This window comes from Mesoplodon bidens (genome assembly GCF_964165515.1).
Source record: "Mesoplodon bidens genome assembly, chromosome: 12".
NCBI lineage: Eukaryota > Metazoa > Chordata > Mammalia > Artiodactyla > Ziphiidae > Mesoplodon > Mesoplodon bidens.
The window spans coordinates 44,595,999-44,618,868 of record NC_138168.1 but is presented as its reverse complement, the minus strand read 5'-3'; the positions used below and the strand labels follow the sequence as shown (position 1 = coordinate 44,618,868).

The 22,870-nt window shown below is 41.4% G+C and overlaps 1 protein-coding gene across 1 annotated transcript in view; it reads right to left on the bottom strand.

Annotated features, from left to right (window-relative positions):
• Window positions 1-1,501: 1,501 nt before the first annotated feature.
• FIG4 (FIG4 phosphoinositide 5-phosphatase) overlaps window positions 1,502-22,870 on the bottom strand; it is a 138,106-nt gene continuing 116,737 nt past the window's right edge. Inside the window, exon 23 of the mRNA XM_081251195.1 lies at window positions 1,502-1,864. Coding sequence (XP_081107321.1) covers window positions 1,687-1,864 — 178 coding nt within the window. The 3' untranslated portion in view covers window positions 1,502-1,686. The remainder of the gene's footprint in view (window positions 1,865-22,870) is intronic.

The following is a 22,870-nucleotide window of genomic DNA, read 5'->3' as shown; positions in this document are numbered from 1 at the left end:
ACCTGACAGCTTATCAAAGGGGTGGTGAGGGGCCTGCCCCTCTGCTCGTTTCTCTGGTAACCGATGAGCCACATGACATCAATTCCCCCTATAACTGGTAACAGCCCCCCTCCCTGGGAGCAAAGACTGCCACCACGTCCTGCCTGCCATCAGGCCCACATGGTGGGGTGTCACTCTGGGACCTTGCTTCAGATGTGTAACCTCCCCCTATCCGTGAAATCATTGACGTCTCTGTCGCTGACTCCAGGCTCTTTCTTCAGTCTTGAAGCTGGGCCTATACAGGCCTTGCAGGCCTGCGGGGTGCAGCCCAACAATATCCAAACGGTGCCAACCAAAACTCCTCTTGCCAACTGTTTCATCATTCTTTAATCCTGACTTTACGATGGCATCGATCAAAACCATCTGTGAATTTTACTTGCAACACAGAACACTGCATAGAATCCCAGAATCTCGGGGTTGGTGATACCTTAAAGGTCACTTAATTTAGGCTGATCAATTTTCGTCCTCCCTTTAGATGGCTTGGTTTTCTTCTCTATTTTATTTGTGAGAAGGGAAAACCGAGACAACTTGTTTTACTTAAAAAACAAAAAAAAGCATAGACATAATAAGATCAAATCCTTTCTGTAAAACTGTCAGAAAATGCAGAAAGTTGTCCACATTATATTTGGCTATGTGGAGAGCAAACCATACGTATACATGGCATGTCAACCCTGACTAGACATCAAATATCAAATTATGTAATGCAACTGCTCACCACAAAAGCTATGCAGAGTAATACTTTTTTTTTTTTTTTTTTTTTTTTTTTGCAGTACACGGGCCTCTCACTGTTGTGGCCTTTCCCGTTGCGGAGCACAGGCTCCGGACGCGCAGGCTCAGCAGCCATGGCTCACGGGCCCTGCCGCTCCACGGCATATGGGATCCTCATGGACCGGGGCACGAACCCGTGTCCCCTGCATCAGCAGGCAGACTCTCAACCATTGCGCCACCAGGGAAGCCCAGTAATACATTTTTAATGTTTTATTTTGATATAATTTTATATTCACAGAAGTTCAAAGAACTTCTGTTTACTATTTTCCAGATTTACCATTTATTAATATTTTGCTGCATTTGCTTTATCTTGTGTTCTTTTTTCCTGAACCACTGGAGAGCATTTTGTTGACATCTTGTCTCTTTATCTATAAATATTTCAGTGTTTATTTCCTAAGAATGAGGGCTTTCAAAATAACACATTTTTAAAATCAAGACATAAAGTTAACATATCCATCAGAATAAATTTTTAAAAATGTTAACTACAAAGAAAAATACTCTGCCTTCATTTCACACAGGAGGAAAATTTTGGCCTGTTTTGCTTACTGTGATATTCCCAGACTCTACCATAGGGCCTGGCACACAGCCGGTCCTCAATAAATACCTGTTAACATCTTAATATGATGGTGTGATACTAGATTAACCACATTTCTAAGCAAAGTATTTCTAAAATAAAGCAAAGGCAACGACAGCAAAATATTCAGTCATTTCTTTACTACCAATGATTTGTAATTCCCCAGTTACAAAAAGAGTAAAAGCCTTCTGATGTAAAGGACTGACGGGAAATTACCTTTTTAAGATGAGACAAACACGTTAGAGCAGAAGTAAATGGGACTCTGTTGGTCCCCCTCTGGGCCACTCTGGGGACCCGCTGTCTCTTCACAGGTAGCGGTTTCTGATGTATTCTCGGTACATGGAGGTGTCTTCTTTCCCCAGGGGCTGCATGATACCTTGACTGGCCTGGATGTGGGCTTGGAAGATCTCTGTAGATTTTCTGTCTACTTGTGGAGGCTGAACTTCATAGATGTTGTCTTGGGAGAAAGCTGATATGGGTGTTCTATAGAAGAGAAGCGAGGACAGAGCTACATTAAAGAAAATAAAGGACCATAGGGACCTTGACCTCAAAAGCTCTTGAGAGCCACTGACCTTGAACGAGTGAACTTAGTAGTAACAAGTGGTGGTAGTGACCTCCCTGTTCCCTCTCGGTTGGCTACCTCCTCTGCCTGAAAGAGCAGGACCAGCACTTGCCCAGGGAGCCTTCCCTGGCATGCAGGCTGGATGGGCACCCCTCCTCTGTTCCCGCAGCCCTGGGCACACCCATGTCTGTGTGCCCATCTGCCTCCCTCGCATGACTTAAGTAACCTGAGGTAGGGGCTGTACAGACTCTTTGCTCTCTTTCCTTGGTACCTGGTACGTACTCAATAGTTTTCTTAAGTAGGGCTTATTAATAGGAATCAGTGAAGTAGGGGATACTAATAATTCCTACCTCATAGGTTGATGGCAGGAGTAAATGAGTTTATATCTGTAAAGTGTTCCTTTAGCATAGTGCCTGGCACACTATTAGTGCTCAAAAAAGTGTACTATTGTTAGTAATTACCGGTGCATAATTCCTTAGCTGCAATTCTGAAATCCTAAAAGCTGTAATAACCAAATGTTACTTTGCCAGCAAAACCTGACCCAACTGAAACTCATCTGGTGGTACAACATACAATACTCGGCCCACTTCATGTGAATATTAACGTGTTTATTTATCAGCCTCAGATCACACTGGGGATGTTCTTATAAGGTATATGCTAACATCCCCAAAATTCTGAATTCTGAAACACATCTGGCTTCAGATCTTTTGGATGAGAGACTGTAAATCTGTAATAGGCAGCTTCCTTCCTTTCTGGGGTGATTTGAAAAGCACCCAAGAACTTCTCTATTCAAAAATATCCCTCCATTCCCACCCCACCTAGACTGTCATAATGCTTGAAATTTCCATCCACCCTTGGGGAAGGCGCTGTCTCCAAAAAAGGCCTTGTCAAAATGCAGCTGGGTGCCTGACACACGCGTAACTCATCGCAGCGTGAGCACCTGCTAGTTATTAGCTCCTTGGCTGGGGGCAGGCCCTCTAGGGATGAATCAACCACCAAGTCAGGTGTGCTTCAGAGTGAGTGTGTGTGGAAGGTCAAGAAGAGGCAGGCCATGGGTAGGCGAGGATGGTACGCTATACCCTGTGGGACTGGGGGTACAGCGACAGCACACTCCACCACTTAGCCCAGGGCTGGCCCTGCGGAGGAGTGGGGGGTTGGTTCTCCACATCAGGGTACCAAGACCACAAAGAGAAAGGATCTGGAGAATCTATTCTGCTGGGCTGGGACCTCAGTCTTGCTCATGTACATCTTATCAGAGGACCAGAAAGGCATCCTGGACGCCTGGCCCTGGAGCTGGGGGGGATTCCCTGCAGTCAGAAGCAGAACTGAACCTCAGACCCAGCTAGGACTGTACTTGCAACGTCAGCATTTTGTGGGACACTAGGAAGGTGCAGTGAGCGACACACAAAGGGAGACGAGAGTTGTCCAGTAAAACCCTCCATCCTCATAGGATGCGTTACAATTACACTTAGGTCTTTCTTACTCTCCTAGAAAACAGTCAAGGTAGCTCCCTGTACTTTGCCTTTAGAAAACTAACACATCCTGCCTTGGCTGGAGACTCTGCTTAAAATCGCTGTGAATTAAAATACAACTAAAGGTGGAATATTCTTTCTGGAAGTCAAACTCAATTGTTTTGACCTTGGGGTAATATATTTAAACTCAAATTTGGTAAATGGCTTATGAAATACTCTCATTTTTCCAAAGCACTCTAATAATTTCACGTGATCTTAGACTACACCCTTATTTAAATAAAGAAAAACCAAAGGATAGTGATTTACTTGAAGTTTAAAAAAAAAAAAAAAGACCCAGGTGAAAGAATCCTGAGCTGAGTCAATTTGAATTCCAGCTTGTCAGCAGTGCTTTTCTTCAAAATACAAAAGTAACGTTATAATGACAATGGTTAGGATGATTAATATATGAACTCTTCTTCTCAATTTTCCCTCACAAAATCATAGCAACTCTTCAGTCATGTACATAATTCAAAGCAAGATGCTAGAATTCTTTAACGGTTGTTAATATTCAGGGTCAAACCATTTTAACCTGAACACTTAAAAAGGAGGCTTCATTAGTGGTTTTAGAGATTGTCATCAAAGTGCTGGCCACAGCAACTCCTGGACCACACCATCCACACCTGTCTAGTGTCTACACCCTCCATTTCACAGATGAGACATTTAAAGTCAATTTAAAAATGGGACTAATGGTTTCTGTGCTTTGAAGCCAGGCCTTTGCCTGCAACCCTGTGTGCATTAACCAAGAGCTTCCCGGCAGGCATCACACCAGAGAGATGCCATCTGGGAACTAAACCTTAATGCAACTGAGAAAAGGAGAAAAGGAGAATCCAAGTCATCAAGTCATTGTTTTGTCCTTCAGCAGCTCAGCTGAATACACAGGTGGGCAGGCTGTAGGGGGAACAGCAGCAGGGCTGGGACAACCATGAACAGGGCCACAGACCAGCCACTTCCACCCACTGCCTGGGGTTTCTTATCAGTAAATCAATCAGGAGTCCTCACTCTACTTCTCAGTAAACTGCTTCAATGCCCTGTGGAGTAATGAAAAACCATTACAAACACTCTAAATGTGAAATGTCAACATCAGCCTTAAATGGTATCAGACTGAGTGGCAGGTAGGTTTAGGGCTTCAACACCACCTCACTGTGGTGTTGATTCTGCTTCTCGCTAAAGTTTGAGAATCTTTGGTCTAAGGAGACCAAACTGTAATCTAAAATGCTAAATAAAATCTTATTTGTGGTCAGTCAACAGCATTGAACATTCTTAAGTAGAAACTTTCTTCTTAAATGATATACTACCACTAATCCTACATTGAGCAGGCGTCATTTAACACTTAACTGTAAAGACATGAGTAGCAATATTACATTTCCTAATGTTCTCACATTTGATTTCCCTGTTGGCTTATGCAAGGCAAGGAAGAAATACAAGAACATCCAAGACCCTCACAAGGGGCTGCTGGTGGGCACCTTGTCTCTGAAGGGCACTGGAAAGAGATGGAGGTAACCCCAATAACACTTCCAACACTACATGTAATAGTCTTTTTATTAGCTTAGATGGCATTTGTTTCTGGGTGAAAAGACCAGTGTTTAAACACTAAATGATGTGGCAATTGTAAGGCTACTTTCTTTTATTCATTCCAGTAGAGAGAGATGGCTCATTATTGCACTTTCATGGTGGAAAAAACGTCCGACATTTCTCTCCTGTCCATAAACAGAAGTTTTGTTTTCAGCTTCTCCCCACAGTCCTCAAAGGGATAAGACTTATTGCCCTTAATTCAAATGCTAGTAGTCTTTTTGGAGATGAATTATTATAATTACAAATTTGCAGGCTCATTTCTTTTTATCTACAAAACCTAGTCCCATCTTCAAGGAAGCCTCTGTATTTCCTCTCAAGGAATGTTGCGTTCGCCTTTAGTTCATTTATGGGCTGCTCAGTGTACTCAACACCAAGGATTGATGACACTTAGCCTTAACTGCAGTTCCCATTCACAGAAGAGAAACATTTTAGGCAGAAATTCATTAGACACACTACATGTTTTTAAAGAAGATCCTTATTGGTGCCCTTTTATGCTCTTTCTTAAGTGTGTTATTACTCGTTTGGTTATAATATGACCATGTCCTATAGTAATGGTATCTTACACTTGGATGCATAACGAACGTTTGAGTCCCTTTAAAAGTTCAATTCCCATTGAGGGTACTTCTGACTTATACATATTGAATACCCAATAAGCATATGTTGGTTTGACAAGAAAATATTTAATTGGTCAGACTGAAATATGTCTTCTGGATTTGGTAATGATATGACGATTTTTGGTTGGTGATAGAAGAACTAGATAATACTTGTATAATTTCAATAATTTTATACATGTGATACTTTTCCAATATGTTAAAATCTTATACTTTTCCTATGATGAGCATTTTGGCACACACCAAACCCATTTGGCTTTTCCAGAAAATTCAGGAATCGCTCTAATCACAGGATATATTTCCCTTCCTGGTGATCCCGTCTGTTGCTACCACAAACTCCAAGGTCTCCCAAGTTGCTGTTTTCACATCACCAAATGGTTCTGTTGGTTCATGACTGAGTGACAGAATCCAAAGAATATGACAGGTGAAGAGGCCCTTATGGAAGACCCTGACCAACAGCCTTATTTGCAGATGATGGTCAGTATTAGGTCATTCCTCTCATTACTTTCCTCTACCTTCTGGGAGAAAACAATCATTAGGGCAGGATCAAAGTTGATCAGATGCTCCAGTCTCAGTGGGGTAAAAACCTCAGCTAAATGTCTTAATAGCACAAGCCCTTTATTATCCCATTTGTCTTTCTGCCAGCTTCGTAATTTCTATTAAGCAATAAGGGCTATTATTTCCTAACTGGCAGAGGGGCCTATGGCACACATTGCCATGCAATCATTTTTTTTTTTTTTAATTTATTTTTATTTTTATGGCTGCGTCTGGTCTTAGTTGTGGCACGTGGGATCTTTTGTTGTGGTGTGCGGGCTCCTCGTTGCTGTGCACAGGCTTCTCTCGTTGTGGCATGTGGGTTTTCTCTCTCTAGTTGCGGCACACAGGCTCAAGAGCATGTGGGCTCTGTAGTTTGCAGCACACAGGCTCAGTAGTTGTGGCACGCGGGATTAGTTGCCCTGCGGCACGTGGGATCTTAGTTCCCCAACCAGGGATCAAACCCGTGTTCCCTGCATTGGAAGGTGGATTCTTTTTTCTTTCTTTTTTTTTTTTTTTTTTTTTTTTTTGCTGTACGTGGGCTTCTCACTGTTGTGGCCTCTCCCATTGCGGAGCACAGGCTCCGGATGCGCAGGCTCAGCGGCCATGGCTCACGGGCCCAGCCTCTCCACAGCATGTGGGATCTTCCCGGACCGGGACATGAACCCGTGTCCACTGCATCGGCAGGCAGACTCTCAACCACTGAGTCACCAGGGAAGCCCAGAAGGTGGATTCTTTACCACTGGACCACCACGGAAGTCCCTGCAATGATTTTCTCTCTTTCTAGCTTTTAATATTGCTCAGAGCCTTTAGCCCTCAGTTTGTGGGTGCCATTCTAACATCTTTTTGTGACCATCCATTGCTTCTCGTTAGTTCCCTTATTAGGTTGCTTGTATCTTTCCAACAAAGTACTCATACATTGAAGCCTAGTCACGAATCTATTTTACCAAGATGATACGGTGAGAATGTGTTTGCGTCTTCATGTTAAAAAATCAAGATAATGCTGCATATTCCTCCCATTCAGTGTACAAGTATAGACACCTAAGTCCAAAATGTAGCTCTCAAATCATGCTTGTCCAATATGGTAGCCATTAGCCACATGTGCCTATTTAAATTTATATTTATTTAAATTAATTAAAATTAAATAAAATTTTAAATTAGTTCCTCAGTAGCACTAGCCACATTTCAAGTTCCTGATAACCACATGTGGCTAGTGGCTACTGCATTGAACAGTGCAGTATAGAACATTTCCTTCATCACAGAAAGTGCCATTGGACAGACTGTTCTAGAACCTCTTTCCTGTTATTTTTTTCTCAGAAATTCTGAGTATCTCTTTCTAAACTCATTGCCTTAATATTAATGTCCCTGCATAGCACTTATCACTATCTGATCTTTTATTTATCTGTTTATATACTTTCCAGGATGTGAATTCTATCTTGCTTACCTCTTTATCCCCAATGCCTGGAAGAATCTTTGGCATATTAGTAAGTGTTCAATAATTACTCCCTGAATGAATAAATGGCGTCTGTTTAAGGAAGATGATTTTACCTTGGATTTCTAAATCCAAGGTAAAACCTGAAAGCAGTGTGATTTGGATTACTCTAGAATCTAGAGTCTAGATGATAGGGAGGTAGGATTTCCAGCAGAAGTCTGGCTTCTAAGTTCGTTTCCTCAGAAAACCATAAGGTGGACAGGGGCACTGAGGGGAAGCTGAGGTGCCTTCTAGCAGGGCAAAACTATCCAAGTAGCTCAAAAAACAAGGGTGAGGCAGGAGGGGTGCGTTCTAATCCCCCTTTAGAGGTGAGAAAACAATGACTCAGATTAACAAACTCACTAAATGGGCTGAAATTAAGAGGAATGTGTCAATCTTCAAACCACCTCTACTAAAACGAAACAAAAGGCAAAATAGTCCCTATATCCTGGGATTCTAGAAAGCAGGCTCTGCCTATGTAATTTGCTTTCATATACCCTGTCAAGCCAGTTTCAGTGTTGGAGATATGGGCAAGCACATTTGCTGCCTTCCGCACATACGCACTGCCCCAACCCCCCAACCAAGGGCACTTGCATGTGTCTTTGGGTAGACATACATGACATCACAGTAAAGGCAACAGGCTTGAGGGGCAAACACTTATCCATGTATTAGGACATGAAACCATGCTATTAGCTGTTAATGACATTCTAAACATCAAGGTAAAAAAAATTTACTTTTTATTCCTGCTAAAACAGCAAGTCTATATAATACACACAAAATGCTACAAACCTAATGCATGATTTCCCCAAAGTCCAATTAAATTTTCAGTCTTGTTATGCCATTGAGAGCTAATGAGCGAGATACAGAATAGTGTATAAATCTGATTCCTTCAAATCCAAACAAATTCCAAATCCTTTGAACAGCTGCTATTACAATGGGATGACTGAACCGTCCTCCAGCAGAGATACTGGAAGAGAGGTTAGAAATTTCACAAGCAGGTTAAAATGCATTAAAGCAAATATGACAATAATGCCAGTCCCTAAACAACCCACCATTAGAAGGAGCAAAAGGGGTGATGAGAAGGAACTAAACAATATAATCGGTGATGATGGAACATAAAATGTACAGTCTTGTAGACCAGGGGTGCAGGCAGCCCTGTCTGTATATAAGGCCCTTCAAAGGCTCAGCAGCAAGGAATCTCAACTGCTTACTGTAGACTAGGTCTTTATAGATTTTGATAGGAGAGGAGTATGTCATTTGATTATGGAGTGTGAGGACAGCAAAACTCTTTTGTGTGTGTTTCTCAAACACTTATCTGCCTTCAACGTGTCAGGCAGCCACGTCAGTGACAGGCCAGCCAGAAAGGCTCTGCAGTCTCACAAAAGTTAGGATTTAATGCCTAAGCCTAAGCCACATTAACAAGAGAGAAAAGTTATGTATAGATTGAAGTACACAATGACCTTAATATATCTCAAAGAAATCCATGCACGTGAATGTCTCAGGCTGCTAAACTTTTTTTTTTTAAGCTTTACTGAGGTACGATTGACAAAAAACTATCTTGTGAAGACTTATTTTTCATCGGATCAACTAGATGAAAAAAGTGTATGTATGTACGTACACATACACATGTATGTTATATACACATATATTTATATGTAACAGTTATGCTTATATATACTAATATATACATATATTTTCTTTAAACATAACACTAAGGGAAGGGCTGTGTGTGTGTGTGTATATATATATATTTCAACACTCCCCAGTGATATACTTCAAATGAGTCCATGTGACCTCATTTTTACAATGTCCATTCCACTGTGTAGACATTGAAACAAAAGTACAGTTGCTTTTAACATGTGACTTTCTATTTTACACTGTTATACATAAGAGCCTTAGAGACTATTACAAGCTTGTGAGAGTAAAAGTAAAGTTTTTGGTTAAAAATGTCATAACATCACTGCCATACATATACATTGGAAAAAAAAAAACTAACAATGCTTACCTAATATTTATCATGGAAAACTACTGTGCTTCAAATCTATCAATGCTTTTCACCTTTTTATTATAAAATAAGACAGATAACAGAAAACCACACAAAACAAACACACACTGTTATTAGAAGGCAAACACAAGCTGGGTCAAGAAACAGAAATTTTGGCAGCCAACCCAGAAGCCCCTTCTATGTGCTCCATCCCCACCACAACCCCTCCCTCCCCTCATAAGTAGCCATCAACCTGACTTCTACAGTAATCACTTCTTTGCACTTAAAAAAAAAAAAAAAGATTTTTTTTTTCATTCAAATGTGCATCCCTATAATTTAGAAGTGTGATAGGCCTTTTAATCTACAGATTCTCCCTCCTATCTTTTCCTTACAATTTGTCGAAGAAACCAGGTTGTAGAGTTTCTCTCGTCTGGGTTTTGCTGATGGCATATTCATGACGCAGTTCAAAAATGTCCCTCTGTCCTTTATATTTCCTGCAAGCCAGCAACTGGATCCAGAGGCTTGGTGAGAATTTGCTTCAGTTGCTGTGGCGAGACCACAGGCGGTGGAGTGCTGTGTCATCAGGAGGGCCACAGTGTCTAGTTGTTTATCTTTTTTGATGCCCACAGTCATTGATATGCAATGCCTAGATCCATTAATTCACTGGGGATTGCCAGATGATAATTATCTTATTTTTTTCATTTATCAGTTGTCACACTTTAAAATATATATATATATTTATTTTATTTATTTATTTTTGGCTGCGTTGGGTCTTTGTTGCTGTGCGCGGGCTTTCTCTAGTTGCGGCCAGTGGGGGCTACTCTTTGTTGCAGTGTGCGGGCTTCTCATTGCGGTGGCTTCTCTTTTTGCGGAGCATGGGCTCCATGTGCGTGGGCTTCAGTAGTTGTGACTCGTGGGCTCTAGAACGCAGGCTCAGTAGTTGTGGCACACGGGCTTAGTTGCTCTGCGGCATGTGGTATCTTCCTGGACCAGGGCTTGAACCCGTGTCCCCTGCATTGGCAGGTGGATTCTTAACCACTGAACCACCAGGGAAGCCCTGTCACACTTTTTTAAAAAGATTTTTTTTCTCATCTCTTGTTTGGTTACCCAACGGTACAATTCATATGATTCAGAGTCATATGCTTGATTCTTTGTCTGTTTTCCAGATAATGAAATAGTTCCTTATCATCCTTCTAAGGTGACCAGATTTTAAAAAAATCATCATAAACTCATGGATTTAAACATATTTGATGAGTCCCATCCTACTGTAATTAATATCCTATTGAAGTGCAAATTTTCCCATCTTTGTTCAGTGGGAGCCAGTATCACAAGAGAGTATCATACTGTGTACCACTGCCCAGGAGAAGATCGAAATTCAAAATCTGAAGTATGGTTTCCATTGAACGCATATCGCTCTTGTACTGTCGTAAAGCCCAAAAATGTTAAGTTGAACCATTGTAAGTTGGGGACCATCTGTGCTCCATTTTTTTTTTTTTTCTGACATAAAGTTTTTTTTCTCTGACATAAAGCCTGAGAATAATCTAATTTTCTTTCCCTTAAAAGTCACTTTCTCTTTTTAGATGTCTAAAGGATCTTTTTCCTTTAAAGTCCAGTTAACATACTATACTGTATCATTTTTGGTCGCTATTCTCAGGTATGTGTTGTGCTATTCAAATACGTAGTTTTATATTTCAGAAAAAAATTTGGCATTACTGTTTTTAGTTTTTTTGTTCCCTTGCTTTTTCTTCATCAAGACTCCTCCTATCCATGCTAAATCTTCCTTGCCTATTGCCAATATTTGACACTTTCTCTTAAATCTTTTTTTCATTTCTTTTTGAATTTTAAAGTTTTGTATTTTAAGCTCATTTTGAAATAGTATGCTTCAGTTTTGACCTCTTTTATCAAGTTGTCTTTCTGGCATGCTTTCATCGGAGGGATGTTATTCTGCTGTGTTCCTTCATTCTCCTAATAACTTTATATGGGTTTGGACCTCGATACTTTTCTGTTGCTCATTATGCAAAATTAAATTTTCTTGAACCTTTAGAATGGAGTGTAGTTCAGGAAAATCTGACTAACTTGTTTAAAAACATGGCAGCTTGCTTTCTGAGATTTCCTTTACCTCTTCTCTTTCCCCTCTTCTATCTGGACTTTCTCTTTCCCTCATGCCTCCTGCCACTATCCTGCCCAGTTGTGACTCCACTGTCAGCACTTTCTCCTCAGACAGGTGCCCTGGCCTGGAAGGGAGCTTTGGCCTTCGGGTTCAGGAGTTAATCTGGCCCAGACTGCCTCAGCTCTTTTCACCAAGAGCCCCTGCATTCACCTGGCACTGAATTGGGTAAAACCCCTCCCAGTTTCAGCTGCTGTGCTCAGATTAGCCCACAGTCATTTCCAGTGCACTCCTGTTAGCTACTCTGGGGCTCTCCTGGTCTCAGGTCTGTCAGATGCCCTGCTGTGCCCTCCTGACTCCTTCCTCTCGTACAGCACGAATATCATGCAGGTCTTGTGGCTGTTGGCGGTTTACCTCCACCACCTGCTTATATTTTGTGATTTGTGGATAACTTACGCGGTTTGAGGTAAATGCTGCCCGTGTGTATTTGGTTGTGCTCCCTAGTTCTGTTTTATGTGATGATTCAGAGATTTAAAAACTATGTTGCTGCCGTCTTCTTCCCAGAACCATCTAGGCATGTCTGTTTTTAAAGTATATTTTTCACCCATCCCCAAAGCTGGACGGTCCCTAAATGTGACATATTGTTGCCTGCATGGCTATACTGTCCTTGCTGCTGAGGTAGGCGTTGCCACACCACTTCTCCTTACCCAGGGCTTTGTTCAGAGAAACTCTTTTCCAGCTCAACTCCCATTTCTACTCCATCAGGACTTGGTCTCCTCAGAGACAGCTGAATACCACAGGGTCCAGATGTGGCTGCTATCCTAGTGATGCAGAGACTTGGGGGAAGTGCAGAGAATGTGGTAGAGCCCTTAATCTCAGGGTTCACTTACATCTGGCTAATCAAGCATTATTACAACTATGGCAGCAGAAAGAAATACAAGTAAAGTTAGGAAAATTAAAAAATGACTGCCTATCAGCTTTACTTTTATTGCAGCTAATGGGAGATGGCTAGGATATCAGTTAGATTTGGGTCATGGGTCAGTTAGATTTGGGTCATTGGAACAAGGGAGTCCTTCCGATGGCTACTCAAGGACCTCACTCCATCATGCGAGCCAGGGTGCTTTCACCATTCTTGCCTAGTGGCATTTTATGACTGCTAATACAAATGGCAATTGTATGTTTCTATTCTCTCCCTTTCTGGAGAGTTTTAATCCTCCTTTGCCACCAGTGTATATTGAGAGCAGACAGGCAGTCTTTTAATTTATAGGTCACTAGATCACAAAAAGCCTCATCTGGACTTAAAGAGAGCTGCACAAAACCCAGAGATCCTGGACTTTGAGTGGGATGCGGTGATGTATGGGGGAGGGAGTGGGTTCTAATTATAGCAAGAGGAATATGCATAGGTAACTGGGTAGCTAGCAGGGCAGACTCCGACAGATAACATAAATTAGATTCCTCAGTATCCATCTGAACTCCCCTTCCTGCATGCAGAGGCTGAAAAACAAAAAATAACGTCCCAGACTCCCTTGTAATTTGGGTTCAAAATGTGATTTAGGTTCTACCCACCACTTGTACTCACAGGAGTCTGATTTGGAACTGACTCATATGCGAAAAAGCAACATGTAGGGTGTCCTTTTTGCAGACTCTGGCAAGGGCAACGTGCTCTCGAGTTGGCCACCCCAGTGGCAGCTTCCTGATTATAGCTGAGGTGGCTGGTTTTGCAGCCAGCAGCTGCTGTGATACCTTCCGGACCTAGGCAGATGCAGCAGCCACTCTGATGATTTGCCATGTGCTTTGAGGAGTCATTCCTGGCAGCTTGGTCTACAGTCTGTCTCTTTAGCCCTCTGGTGATTCTGAAAGCCACTGAAAATCCCATAATCACTTTCTGTTTAATCTACCTAGAGTGGATTATGTTTTCTGCAACTGAACTCTGACCACATAGCCAGCCAATGTGCAAAAGCACAGGAAGCTCCAGCTCTTTCTTGCGTTAGCCGGGAACAAGCACACAGGCACCTAGGTAACCCTGTTCCTGGATGGTTCTAGCAACAAGAGGATACTTCCAGCAGTTGGGCACATTTGTGTTCACTGCCCTAGGAGACAGAAGGGACAGTCTACTACAAGCACATATATGAGTGGCAATGGTGGTACTTTTGATGTTTGGGCCATAGCTGTTAGTATTTTTATTGGTCCATATATGGCAGAATGATACTCTTCTATATTCTCTGACAACTGTAAAATTAAAATGTTGTTTGTATTTTTAAAAGGACTTTTGGTTTTAGACAAAGTAAGATGATTTTTGGGCCTGAAACAGGTAAAATGCCTCCAATTTAGGATGCAATTTATAAGTTGTAGGATATATTGCCTTAGTATAAAAAGAAATGCAATTTTTCCTGTTTCAGCTGTGTCTAGTATTACAAACACCAGGAGAGCACCCAATGATATTTGGCTGCACTGTTTTGTAGGCCATAACGTGAACATTTCAGCTGCTGTTTAATGAGAGCACAACTTGGCTTTTTTTTTTTTTTTTTTACATCTTTTTGGAGTATAATTGCTTTACAATGGTGTGTTAGTTTCTGCTTTATAACAAAGTGAATCAGTTATACATATACATATGTTCCCACATCTCTTCCCTCTTGCGTCTCCCTCCTTCCCACCCTCCCTATCCCACCCCTCTAGGTGGTCACAAAGCACCGAGCTTGGCTTTGAGCCACAGGCAACAGGAACTGGTTACCCTGCACAGCACTGGGTCTGTTCTGCCAGTAAAGGACAGGTTGCACACCAAGCCTGTAACAGCTGTTCTCAAAGGGCAAAGAATACAACTGCCCCTCCCAGAGTCATCCTTTCTCCCCGCCTGTATGCAGGCCCAGACTCCCTCAGGGCAACTGGTCATCTATCAGCCATTTCCACGGTGACCTTTGGGAGCAATCTGTCCCTGCTGTCCTCAAATTTCCTGGAACAGCAGCAGCAGTGGCCTGTCACTCCTGGAGACGCAGGGCTGCAGTAATGGCCCTGTGTCTTATCTCCCACATGGAAGTAATGACACCTACTTAGATTCTTCACGCCCATTTGAATATTTTCACCTTTTCCTGATGATTTACAGAGTGCTATCACTGAGTCTGCCATGTCACTTCATTACATCTCCTGTTACCTGCATCTTTTTTGTAAGACTTTTAATTGTAGAACCTCTTCAGATTTATAGAACTATTATACAGAGAGTTCCCCATACATACCCCAGTTTCCCCTATTAGTGACGTCTTCCATTAGGATGGCACATTTCTTGCAATTAATGAACTGATATTGACACATTATTATTAAGTAAAATCCATACTTAGTTTTTACCTAATGTCCTTTTTCTTTTCCAAGAACTTATCAAGGATACATTACATTTAGTTGTCATCTCCGCTTAGGGTCCTCTTGGAGGTGACAGGAGACTGACCTTGTCGCTGATGACCTTGATAGTTTTGAAGAGTACTTAACCTGCATCTTTTCAGAGTTATCCTTCCCTTTAATAACAATAAGGATCAGACACAACTGACTTTTGGAAGGAGCCATCAGTAGGATCATAAGCCTTCAAACCACAACCTACCTGTCCTGAGTTTTCAGAAAGCTCATATGGCTTCATCTCTGTCAATGCTCATCTGTGATGGGGTGTTGGGCACGCTGCCCCATGGATACTCAGACACAGCTGCCCAGGGAACTCCTGTGGAGGATTTGATGGAGCGGGGGTTCCATAACTTGGCTGATCACTACATTCAAAGGAGAATTTTACAAAGCACAGATGCCCAGGTCTTAGCCCAGGTGTACTGAATCAATCTCCAGCAATAGGGTCTGGAAGTCTGTATTTTGTATTGCTTAAAAAAAACAACAGTCTTGCTAATTATGTTTTTAATATAGAAAATTATAAAACATGGCCCATAATCCATTAGTATTAATAACATAAAGGTATAAATGTAGAAAATGTAAAGAGAAACCAAGAGTCTAAAATGAAAACTGAATTGCCTCCCTATAATCTACTTCACCATTGTCTAAGGACGCTTTGATTGCTCCGTTTTTAGCACTGTCTTCTGTTTGCTTGAGATTTGTATTTCAGCAAGCTTCCCAAGATACTCTGGTGTAACCAGACATTTGGAATCCACTAGTACAGACGAAATTCACAACTGAGCTGAGGGGGAGGAGAATGTCCCTTTCCTTGCTGGCATCCTTCTGAAATCACAAAGCCCTGCTCTTCCCTTTCCTCCCCCGAACAAGTCAGCCCTAAAGCCATTCGATGGGGGCAGAGCACGGAGAGGCAGCCTGTGACAGCCTGTGGGGTGCTGGAGCCCAGGTGGGGTGAGAAGGGCAGATTCAGCGTGGGGAGTTTAGGCCTGAGTGAGGAGGGCGTCCACGTGTAGGGGCAGCCTGAGGCGGTATGTCAGAGGCTGAGCAGGGAGAAGTGGGTGTGAACATCCAGGTGGAGCGGCGGCCTGGGGCCCAAGGGGATAAGGAGGGCACTCATGGGGGTGGTGTCTCTGAAAAGGTGTCAGTGCCTGAATAGGGGGCATCCTTGTGGGGGAAGGGGTGGATGCAGTGGTGATGGAAGACTGGTTATATACGAGGGAATGAATCAGATAAATATAATGAGGGTAACGGAGCCATGTTTCTCATTGTTGGAGAGGGAGGTCACTAATGTGGAATGGGAGACGGATGGAATAACCCCCGAGTACCCTCCAATTAGAGGCATCAGTATGAATTTAAAGATATATATCTATATTTTATTTGTATTATACTTACAAATATATAATTTATATTATATGATATATATGTAGTATATATTTGTATATACATATATGTATATATTTGCATATGTCTGTATATATTTACATCTATGAGTATATGTAAGTATATATATATGTCCTTTGAGTGGGCCTGGGAGCAATGACACTCCAATGGCAATAGTGCCCACACCTTGGCTTTAATACCATTTTCCACTAAAAAGAACCTGAGGTCCTTGGAGAAATGAATGATTTCAGGGCTGGGGCAGGCAAAGAATATGATGAGCTTAGAACATCTTGTGCCAGAAATCAAGGGTATACTTAAAGAATGATGAGGATGTGTCCAGAGAACACAGGAGCCAGGATGAAGGGATGCAGGTGAAATTTGGAACAATTTGAGTATCAAAATAAATAATGACAGTAACAGACTATATCCCATCGAATAAAACAGAAAACCAAGATCTCATACTGAGAAAAATAAATAAATGAAATAATTGAAAGTTTGATGAAGAAAGGGATGTTTACATCATTTCAAAGTATCTCCCACAAAATATTCATTAATTAAAAGGGGGGGGAAAAAGAGCAAAAAGTGGAAAAGCCGAGACGATTCCATTTTAATCAAGGGACTGAAATAAAGATGATTAGTAATGGCATGAATTGAAATTTTGTGCCACCTGATTGGATGCAATAAAAAGAACTCACCATCACTTCTGTGATATTCCTGCCTGTATTCGTTATGTACTTTAAGCCAACGAACATTTATGGTGTCAGAGTTTCTGGGGGTCGGGAATCTGAGAGTGGCTTAATTGGGTGATTCTGGTTTTAGGTGTGTTATAAGGTTTAAGTCCAGCTGCTGGTTGGGGCAACAGTCATCTTGAGGTTTAACTGGGGCTGGAGAATCCACTTCCATGCTCACTCACATGGTTGGCAGGCCTCAGTTTCTCACTGGCTGCTGGTTACATGCTTCAGTTCCTTGCCATCTGGGCCTATCCATAGGACGTTTGCCCCAGAACAAGTGATCCAAGAGATCACTTCTATAACCTAACCACTTCTGCTCTATGCTCTTGGTCACAAAGATCAACTCTGGTACAGTGTGGGAGGAGACTGCATGAGGGTTTGAATAACAGGAGGTGTGGCCAATTTGAAGGCTGGCTACCAAAGTGCCAAAGATAACCATGACAAACTCAGACTGGGCGCTGTTCTACAAAGTCATTAGACTGTATTCTTCAAAGTGTCAAGGTTATGAAAAATCAAGACTGGGGAACTGTTCTAGAATGAAGGAGACTAAAGAGACATGACAACTAACTGCAATGTGAGATGCCGGACTAGTTCCTTTTGAGATTAAGGACATTATTGGGACAACTAGCAAAAGCTTGAATGGGGTTGAAGGATTAGTTGGCAGCAATGTATTGCTGTTAATTTCCTGATTTTACTAGATTGTACTGGGATTTTATAGGAGAATCTTCTTATTTATACAAAATACCTACTCAAATGTTAGGGAGAGAGAATATCAGGTCTGCAACTTACTCTCAAATGGTTTGGGTCGGGGAGGGAAACATTCTTTGTTCTGTAATTGCAACTTTGAGATAAGTTTGAGACTGTTTCCAAATTAAGAATGTATAGAAACTATAAAGACCTATGGGAGAAACTGTCTAAGTTAAGGTCGAAAATCCTAATTCTATTAGGTAGAATTATAAGCCACTGCTGTTTTCGTAGGTCAAAAATGTATGAGTATTGGTAACTTCATATGGTTCAACTTAATACAAGAACATTCTGACAAACTAATCAACATCAAAGATAATGAAATTTTGGATTCCAATAAAGCGGCAAAACAATTCACAGGGCCCTTTCAAGGATCTCTCTCCTGCAATTAACTACTCTGTCCAGAACCCCCAGTATCTGACTCTCTGCAGACCCCCACCTGTCAGCACAGAGAACTGCTGTAGTAGCTCCATCCTAGAAATGATCCCTATACCCTCCTCCCAATGTCACATCTCTCTGCATCCCTCCACAGCATTTTTGAAATGGCTTCTGCTCCCCATGTTTTCTTACCCCCTTCCCATTTTTTCCTAAATTCACCGCAGTGGGCTTGCAAAGCCACCACCCATAAACATTTGCTCCTCACGGCCATCAATCCCTCCCTGTTAATTTCTCTGTATTCAAGACTGTTGCCCACTCCCTCCTTCTCGAAACATTTTCTTCTCTTGGCTTCTGTGAAACCACACTTCTCAAGAGTTTCCTCCTATTCCCCTCTTTGCTTATATCCTTGGCCCTACACAGTTCACCCTCCAGAAAGCACCCGTAGTCATCTTTTAGAGAGTGCATTAGAGCATGCCACTCCTCTCTGAAAACGACCCCCCGCCAACCCCCCATGCTTCCCGCTGGATAAATAACGGCGAAGCTCCTACGAGACTTGGCCCCTACCTATGCCTCACTCCATCCCAAAGCACATTCCTCTGTGCCTCTCTCACTTGGCTTTGTTTGCTTTTTTTTAGTGAAATGTTTTTGCTGTATTTTAATCTATATGCTTTCAAAAAATTGAAGTATAGTTGATTTACAATGTTAGTTTCTGGTGTACAGCAAAGCGATTCAGTTTTATGCTTACACACATTCTTTTTCAGATTCTTTTCCATTATAGGTTATTACAAGATATTGAATATAAGTTCCCTGTGCTATACAGTAGGACCTTATTGTTTATTTTATATATAATGGTGTGTATCTGTTAATCCCAAACCCCTAATTTTTCTCTCCCCCCACTACCTTCCCCTTTGGTAACCATAAGTTTGTTTTCTATGAGTCTTTTTCTTTTTGTAAATAAGTTCATTTGTATCATTTTTTTTTAGATTCCACATATAAGTGATATATGATATTTGTCTTTCCCTGTCTTACTTCACTTAGTATGATAATCTCTAGGTCCATCCACGTTGCTGCAAATGGCATTTTGTTCTTTTTTTCTGGCTGAGTAACATTCCGTTGTATATATGTACATCTCCTTTATTCATTCCTCTGTGGATGGACAGTTAGGTTGCTTCCATGACTTGGCTATTGTAAATACTGCTGCAATGAACTTGGGGCGCATGTATCTTTTTGAAGTATATATGGTTTTCTTCATATATGTGCCCAGGAGTGGGACTGCTGGATCATATGGCAACTTTTAGTTTTTTTAAGGAACCTCCACACCATTCTCCACAGTGACTGTACCAACTTACATTCCCACCAACAGTGTAGGATGGTTCCCTTTTCTCCACATCCTCTCCAGCATTTATTGTTTGTAGACTTTTTTTTGTGTGTGTGTGGTACGCGGGCCTCTCACCATTGTGGCCTCTCCCGTTGCAGAGCACAGGCTCCGGACACGCAGGCTCAGCGGCCATGGCTCACGGGCCCAGCCACTCCGCAGCATGTGGGATCTTCCCAGACCGGGGCACAAACCCGTGTCCCCTGCATCAGCAGGCGGACTCTCAACCACTGCGCCACTAGGGAAGCCCTGTTTGTAGACATTTGATGGTGGCCATTCTGACTGGTGTGAGGTGATACCTCAATGTATTTTTGATTTTCACTTCTCTCATAATTAGTGGTTGAGCATCTTTTCATGTGTCTGTTGGCCATCTCTGTGTCTTCTGTTTGCTTCTTAAATATGCAAGCTTATTTCTGCCCTGGTCTTCTGCGCATGTTCTCTCTGCTTTGAACACTCTTCCCCAGTCATCTCAGGACAGATACCTCCTCTGCATTCAGGTCTCAGTTCAAACCTCAACTCCTCAAGGAGACTTTCCTCAAAACCTAATTTAAAGCAGCTCCTGACTCTTACCTGCCCCAACCACTCTCTCCCATCATCCTGGTTTGTGCTCTTCAAGGCATTTATCCTAATATGAAATTGTCTTGTTTATTAGTTCAGTGCTTGTCTGCCTATCTTAGGACATAAGTGCCTTGAGAGACCTTGTCAGTCTTGTTCTTTACTGTATCTCCAGTGTCTAGAACACATAGTGTTCTAGTCCAGTGTTTAGTCCAGTGTCTGACACATAGTAGGTGCTTAATAAATATGTGATGAATAAATCACGTACTTTCTGCTAATGATCCCACCCAGCAGATGTCTCATGGCTGTGATAATGATAATTACAGAATCCCAGAGATGACCTTCCTTCCAAATCATCTTATCCAACCTCAGATTACAAGAAGAAACTCTACAACACTGCTGGTAGAAGGTTATCCAGCCTCTACTTGAGGACTCTCAGTGATAGAAGAACTCATGACTTTTCATAATGGAATGTTTACATGTCATTGTTTTTTGGAATTTTTATTTTATTTTTTATACAGCAGGTTCTTATTGGTTATCTGTTTTATACATATTAGTGTACACGTCAATCCCAATCTCCCCATTCATCCCACCACCATCACCCCCATCCCACTTTCCCCCCTTGGTGTCCATACGTTTGTTCTCTACATCTGTGTCTCTATTTCTGCCTTGCAACCCGGTTCATCTGTACCATTTTTCTAGATTCCACATACATATATGTTAATATACGATATCTGTTTTTCTCTTTCTGACTTTCTTCACTTGTATGACAGTCTCTAGGTCCATCCATACATGTCATTGTTGATAGCTCTAATTGTTGGAAAGGTTTTCTCTTCAGTGACCCCAAATCTTCCTCCCTATATGTTCCACTTATTGATCGCAAAACAACTTGAAAAAGCCCTGCTTCACTGGACAGTAATTCAAGTATTACTTGAGGGAATGATCACGATTCTAAGCTCTGAGATAAATACTCCCAGCTATCTCAACACTTCATGTGACATGAAAAATTAACCAAGTCTGCACATGAGAAAGGTCTGCAAAATTTTAGCAGCTTGGTTTAAGTAAATAAAACCTTTCTAAGCATCTTATCTGAAAAGTAAAATGTAAGCATGCCCTTGGGTATTCAGAGAACATGATCTCATTTCTCATGGCTCTTTCTGTTCTTAACAGACTGCTTCTCTGCATCACACTCTTTCTGATACTGAGGGAACTGCAACAATCACAGACAGCCAAGCCCACAAGCATCTTCCCTGAGACAAAGACTTATCTTTTGCAGAACGTATTTGTGAGTATATGTTCTCACTTCTGAATCAATTTTATATTTTAATGAGATGAGAGAGAACTTTCATGATGTAACTGTTCACTAATGAGCTTTGTGGCAAGGGCTCTTTGCCGAAGGCATTAAGCAATTTATTCTACCAGTGAAAAAACAGTTTGGCTCTTACACCCCTTGGGGCTTTCAGTGTGTGTAGTGCAGGAGGAAGACCATCTGTTGTGATTAAACAGGCAACATTCTAGTGCATATTTGTATCCTTCCCTGTGACTTCTGCAATACAGTAAGCAATCTATGTAATTTTTAAATTTTATTACAATATAGTTGATTTACGTTAGTTTCAGTTGTATAGCAAAGTGATTCAGTTATACATATACATATATTCATTTTTTTCAGATTCTTCTCACATAGGTTATCACAGAATACTGAATAGAGTTCCCTATGTTCTACAGTAAGTCCTTGCTGGTTATCTATTTTATAAATAGCAGTGTGTGTGTATGTTCATCCTAAGCTCCTGATTTTTCCCTCCCCCCAACATTTCCCCTTTGGTAACCATAAATTTGTTTTCTATACATCTGTTTGTTTTGTAGAAAAAAAAAAGAATTGTATCATTTTTAAAAAAATGATTCCACATGAGTGATATCATATGATATTTGTCTTTCTCTATCTGACTTCACTTAGTATGATGATCTCTAGGTCCATCCATGTTGCTGCAAATGGCATTATTTCATTCTCTTTTATGGTTGAGTAATAAAACAAACTTATGGTATATATATACATCTTCTTTATCCATTCCTTTGTCCATGGACGTTTAGGTTGCTTCCATGTCTTGGCTATTGTGAATAGTGCTGCTCTGAACATTGGGTGCATGTATCTTTGCGAATTATGGTTTTCTCAGGGTATATGCCCAGGAGTGGGATTGCTGGATCATATGCTAGTTCTATTTTTAGTTTTTTAAGGAACCTCCATACTGTTCTCCACAGTGGTTGTACCAATTTACATTCCCACCAACAGTGTAGGAGGGTTCCCTTTCTCCACACCCTTTTCAGCATTATTTGTTGATTTTTAAAATAATGTCCGTTCTGACTGGTGTGAGGTGATACCTCATTGTAGTTTTGATTCGCATTTCTCTGATAGTTATTGATGTTCAGCATCTTTTCATGTGCTTTTTGACCATCTGTACCATTTGTACCATCTGTCTTCTTTGGAGAAATGTCTATTTAGATCTTCTGCCATTTTTTGATTGGGTTGTTTGTTTTTTTGATATGGAGCCACAGGTTGTTTTTTTGATATGGAGCTGTTTGTATATTTTGGAGATTAATC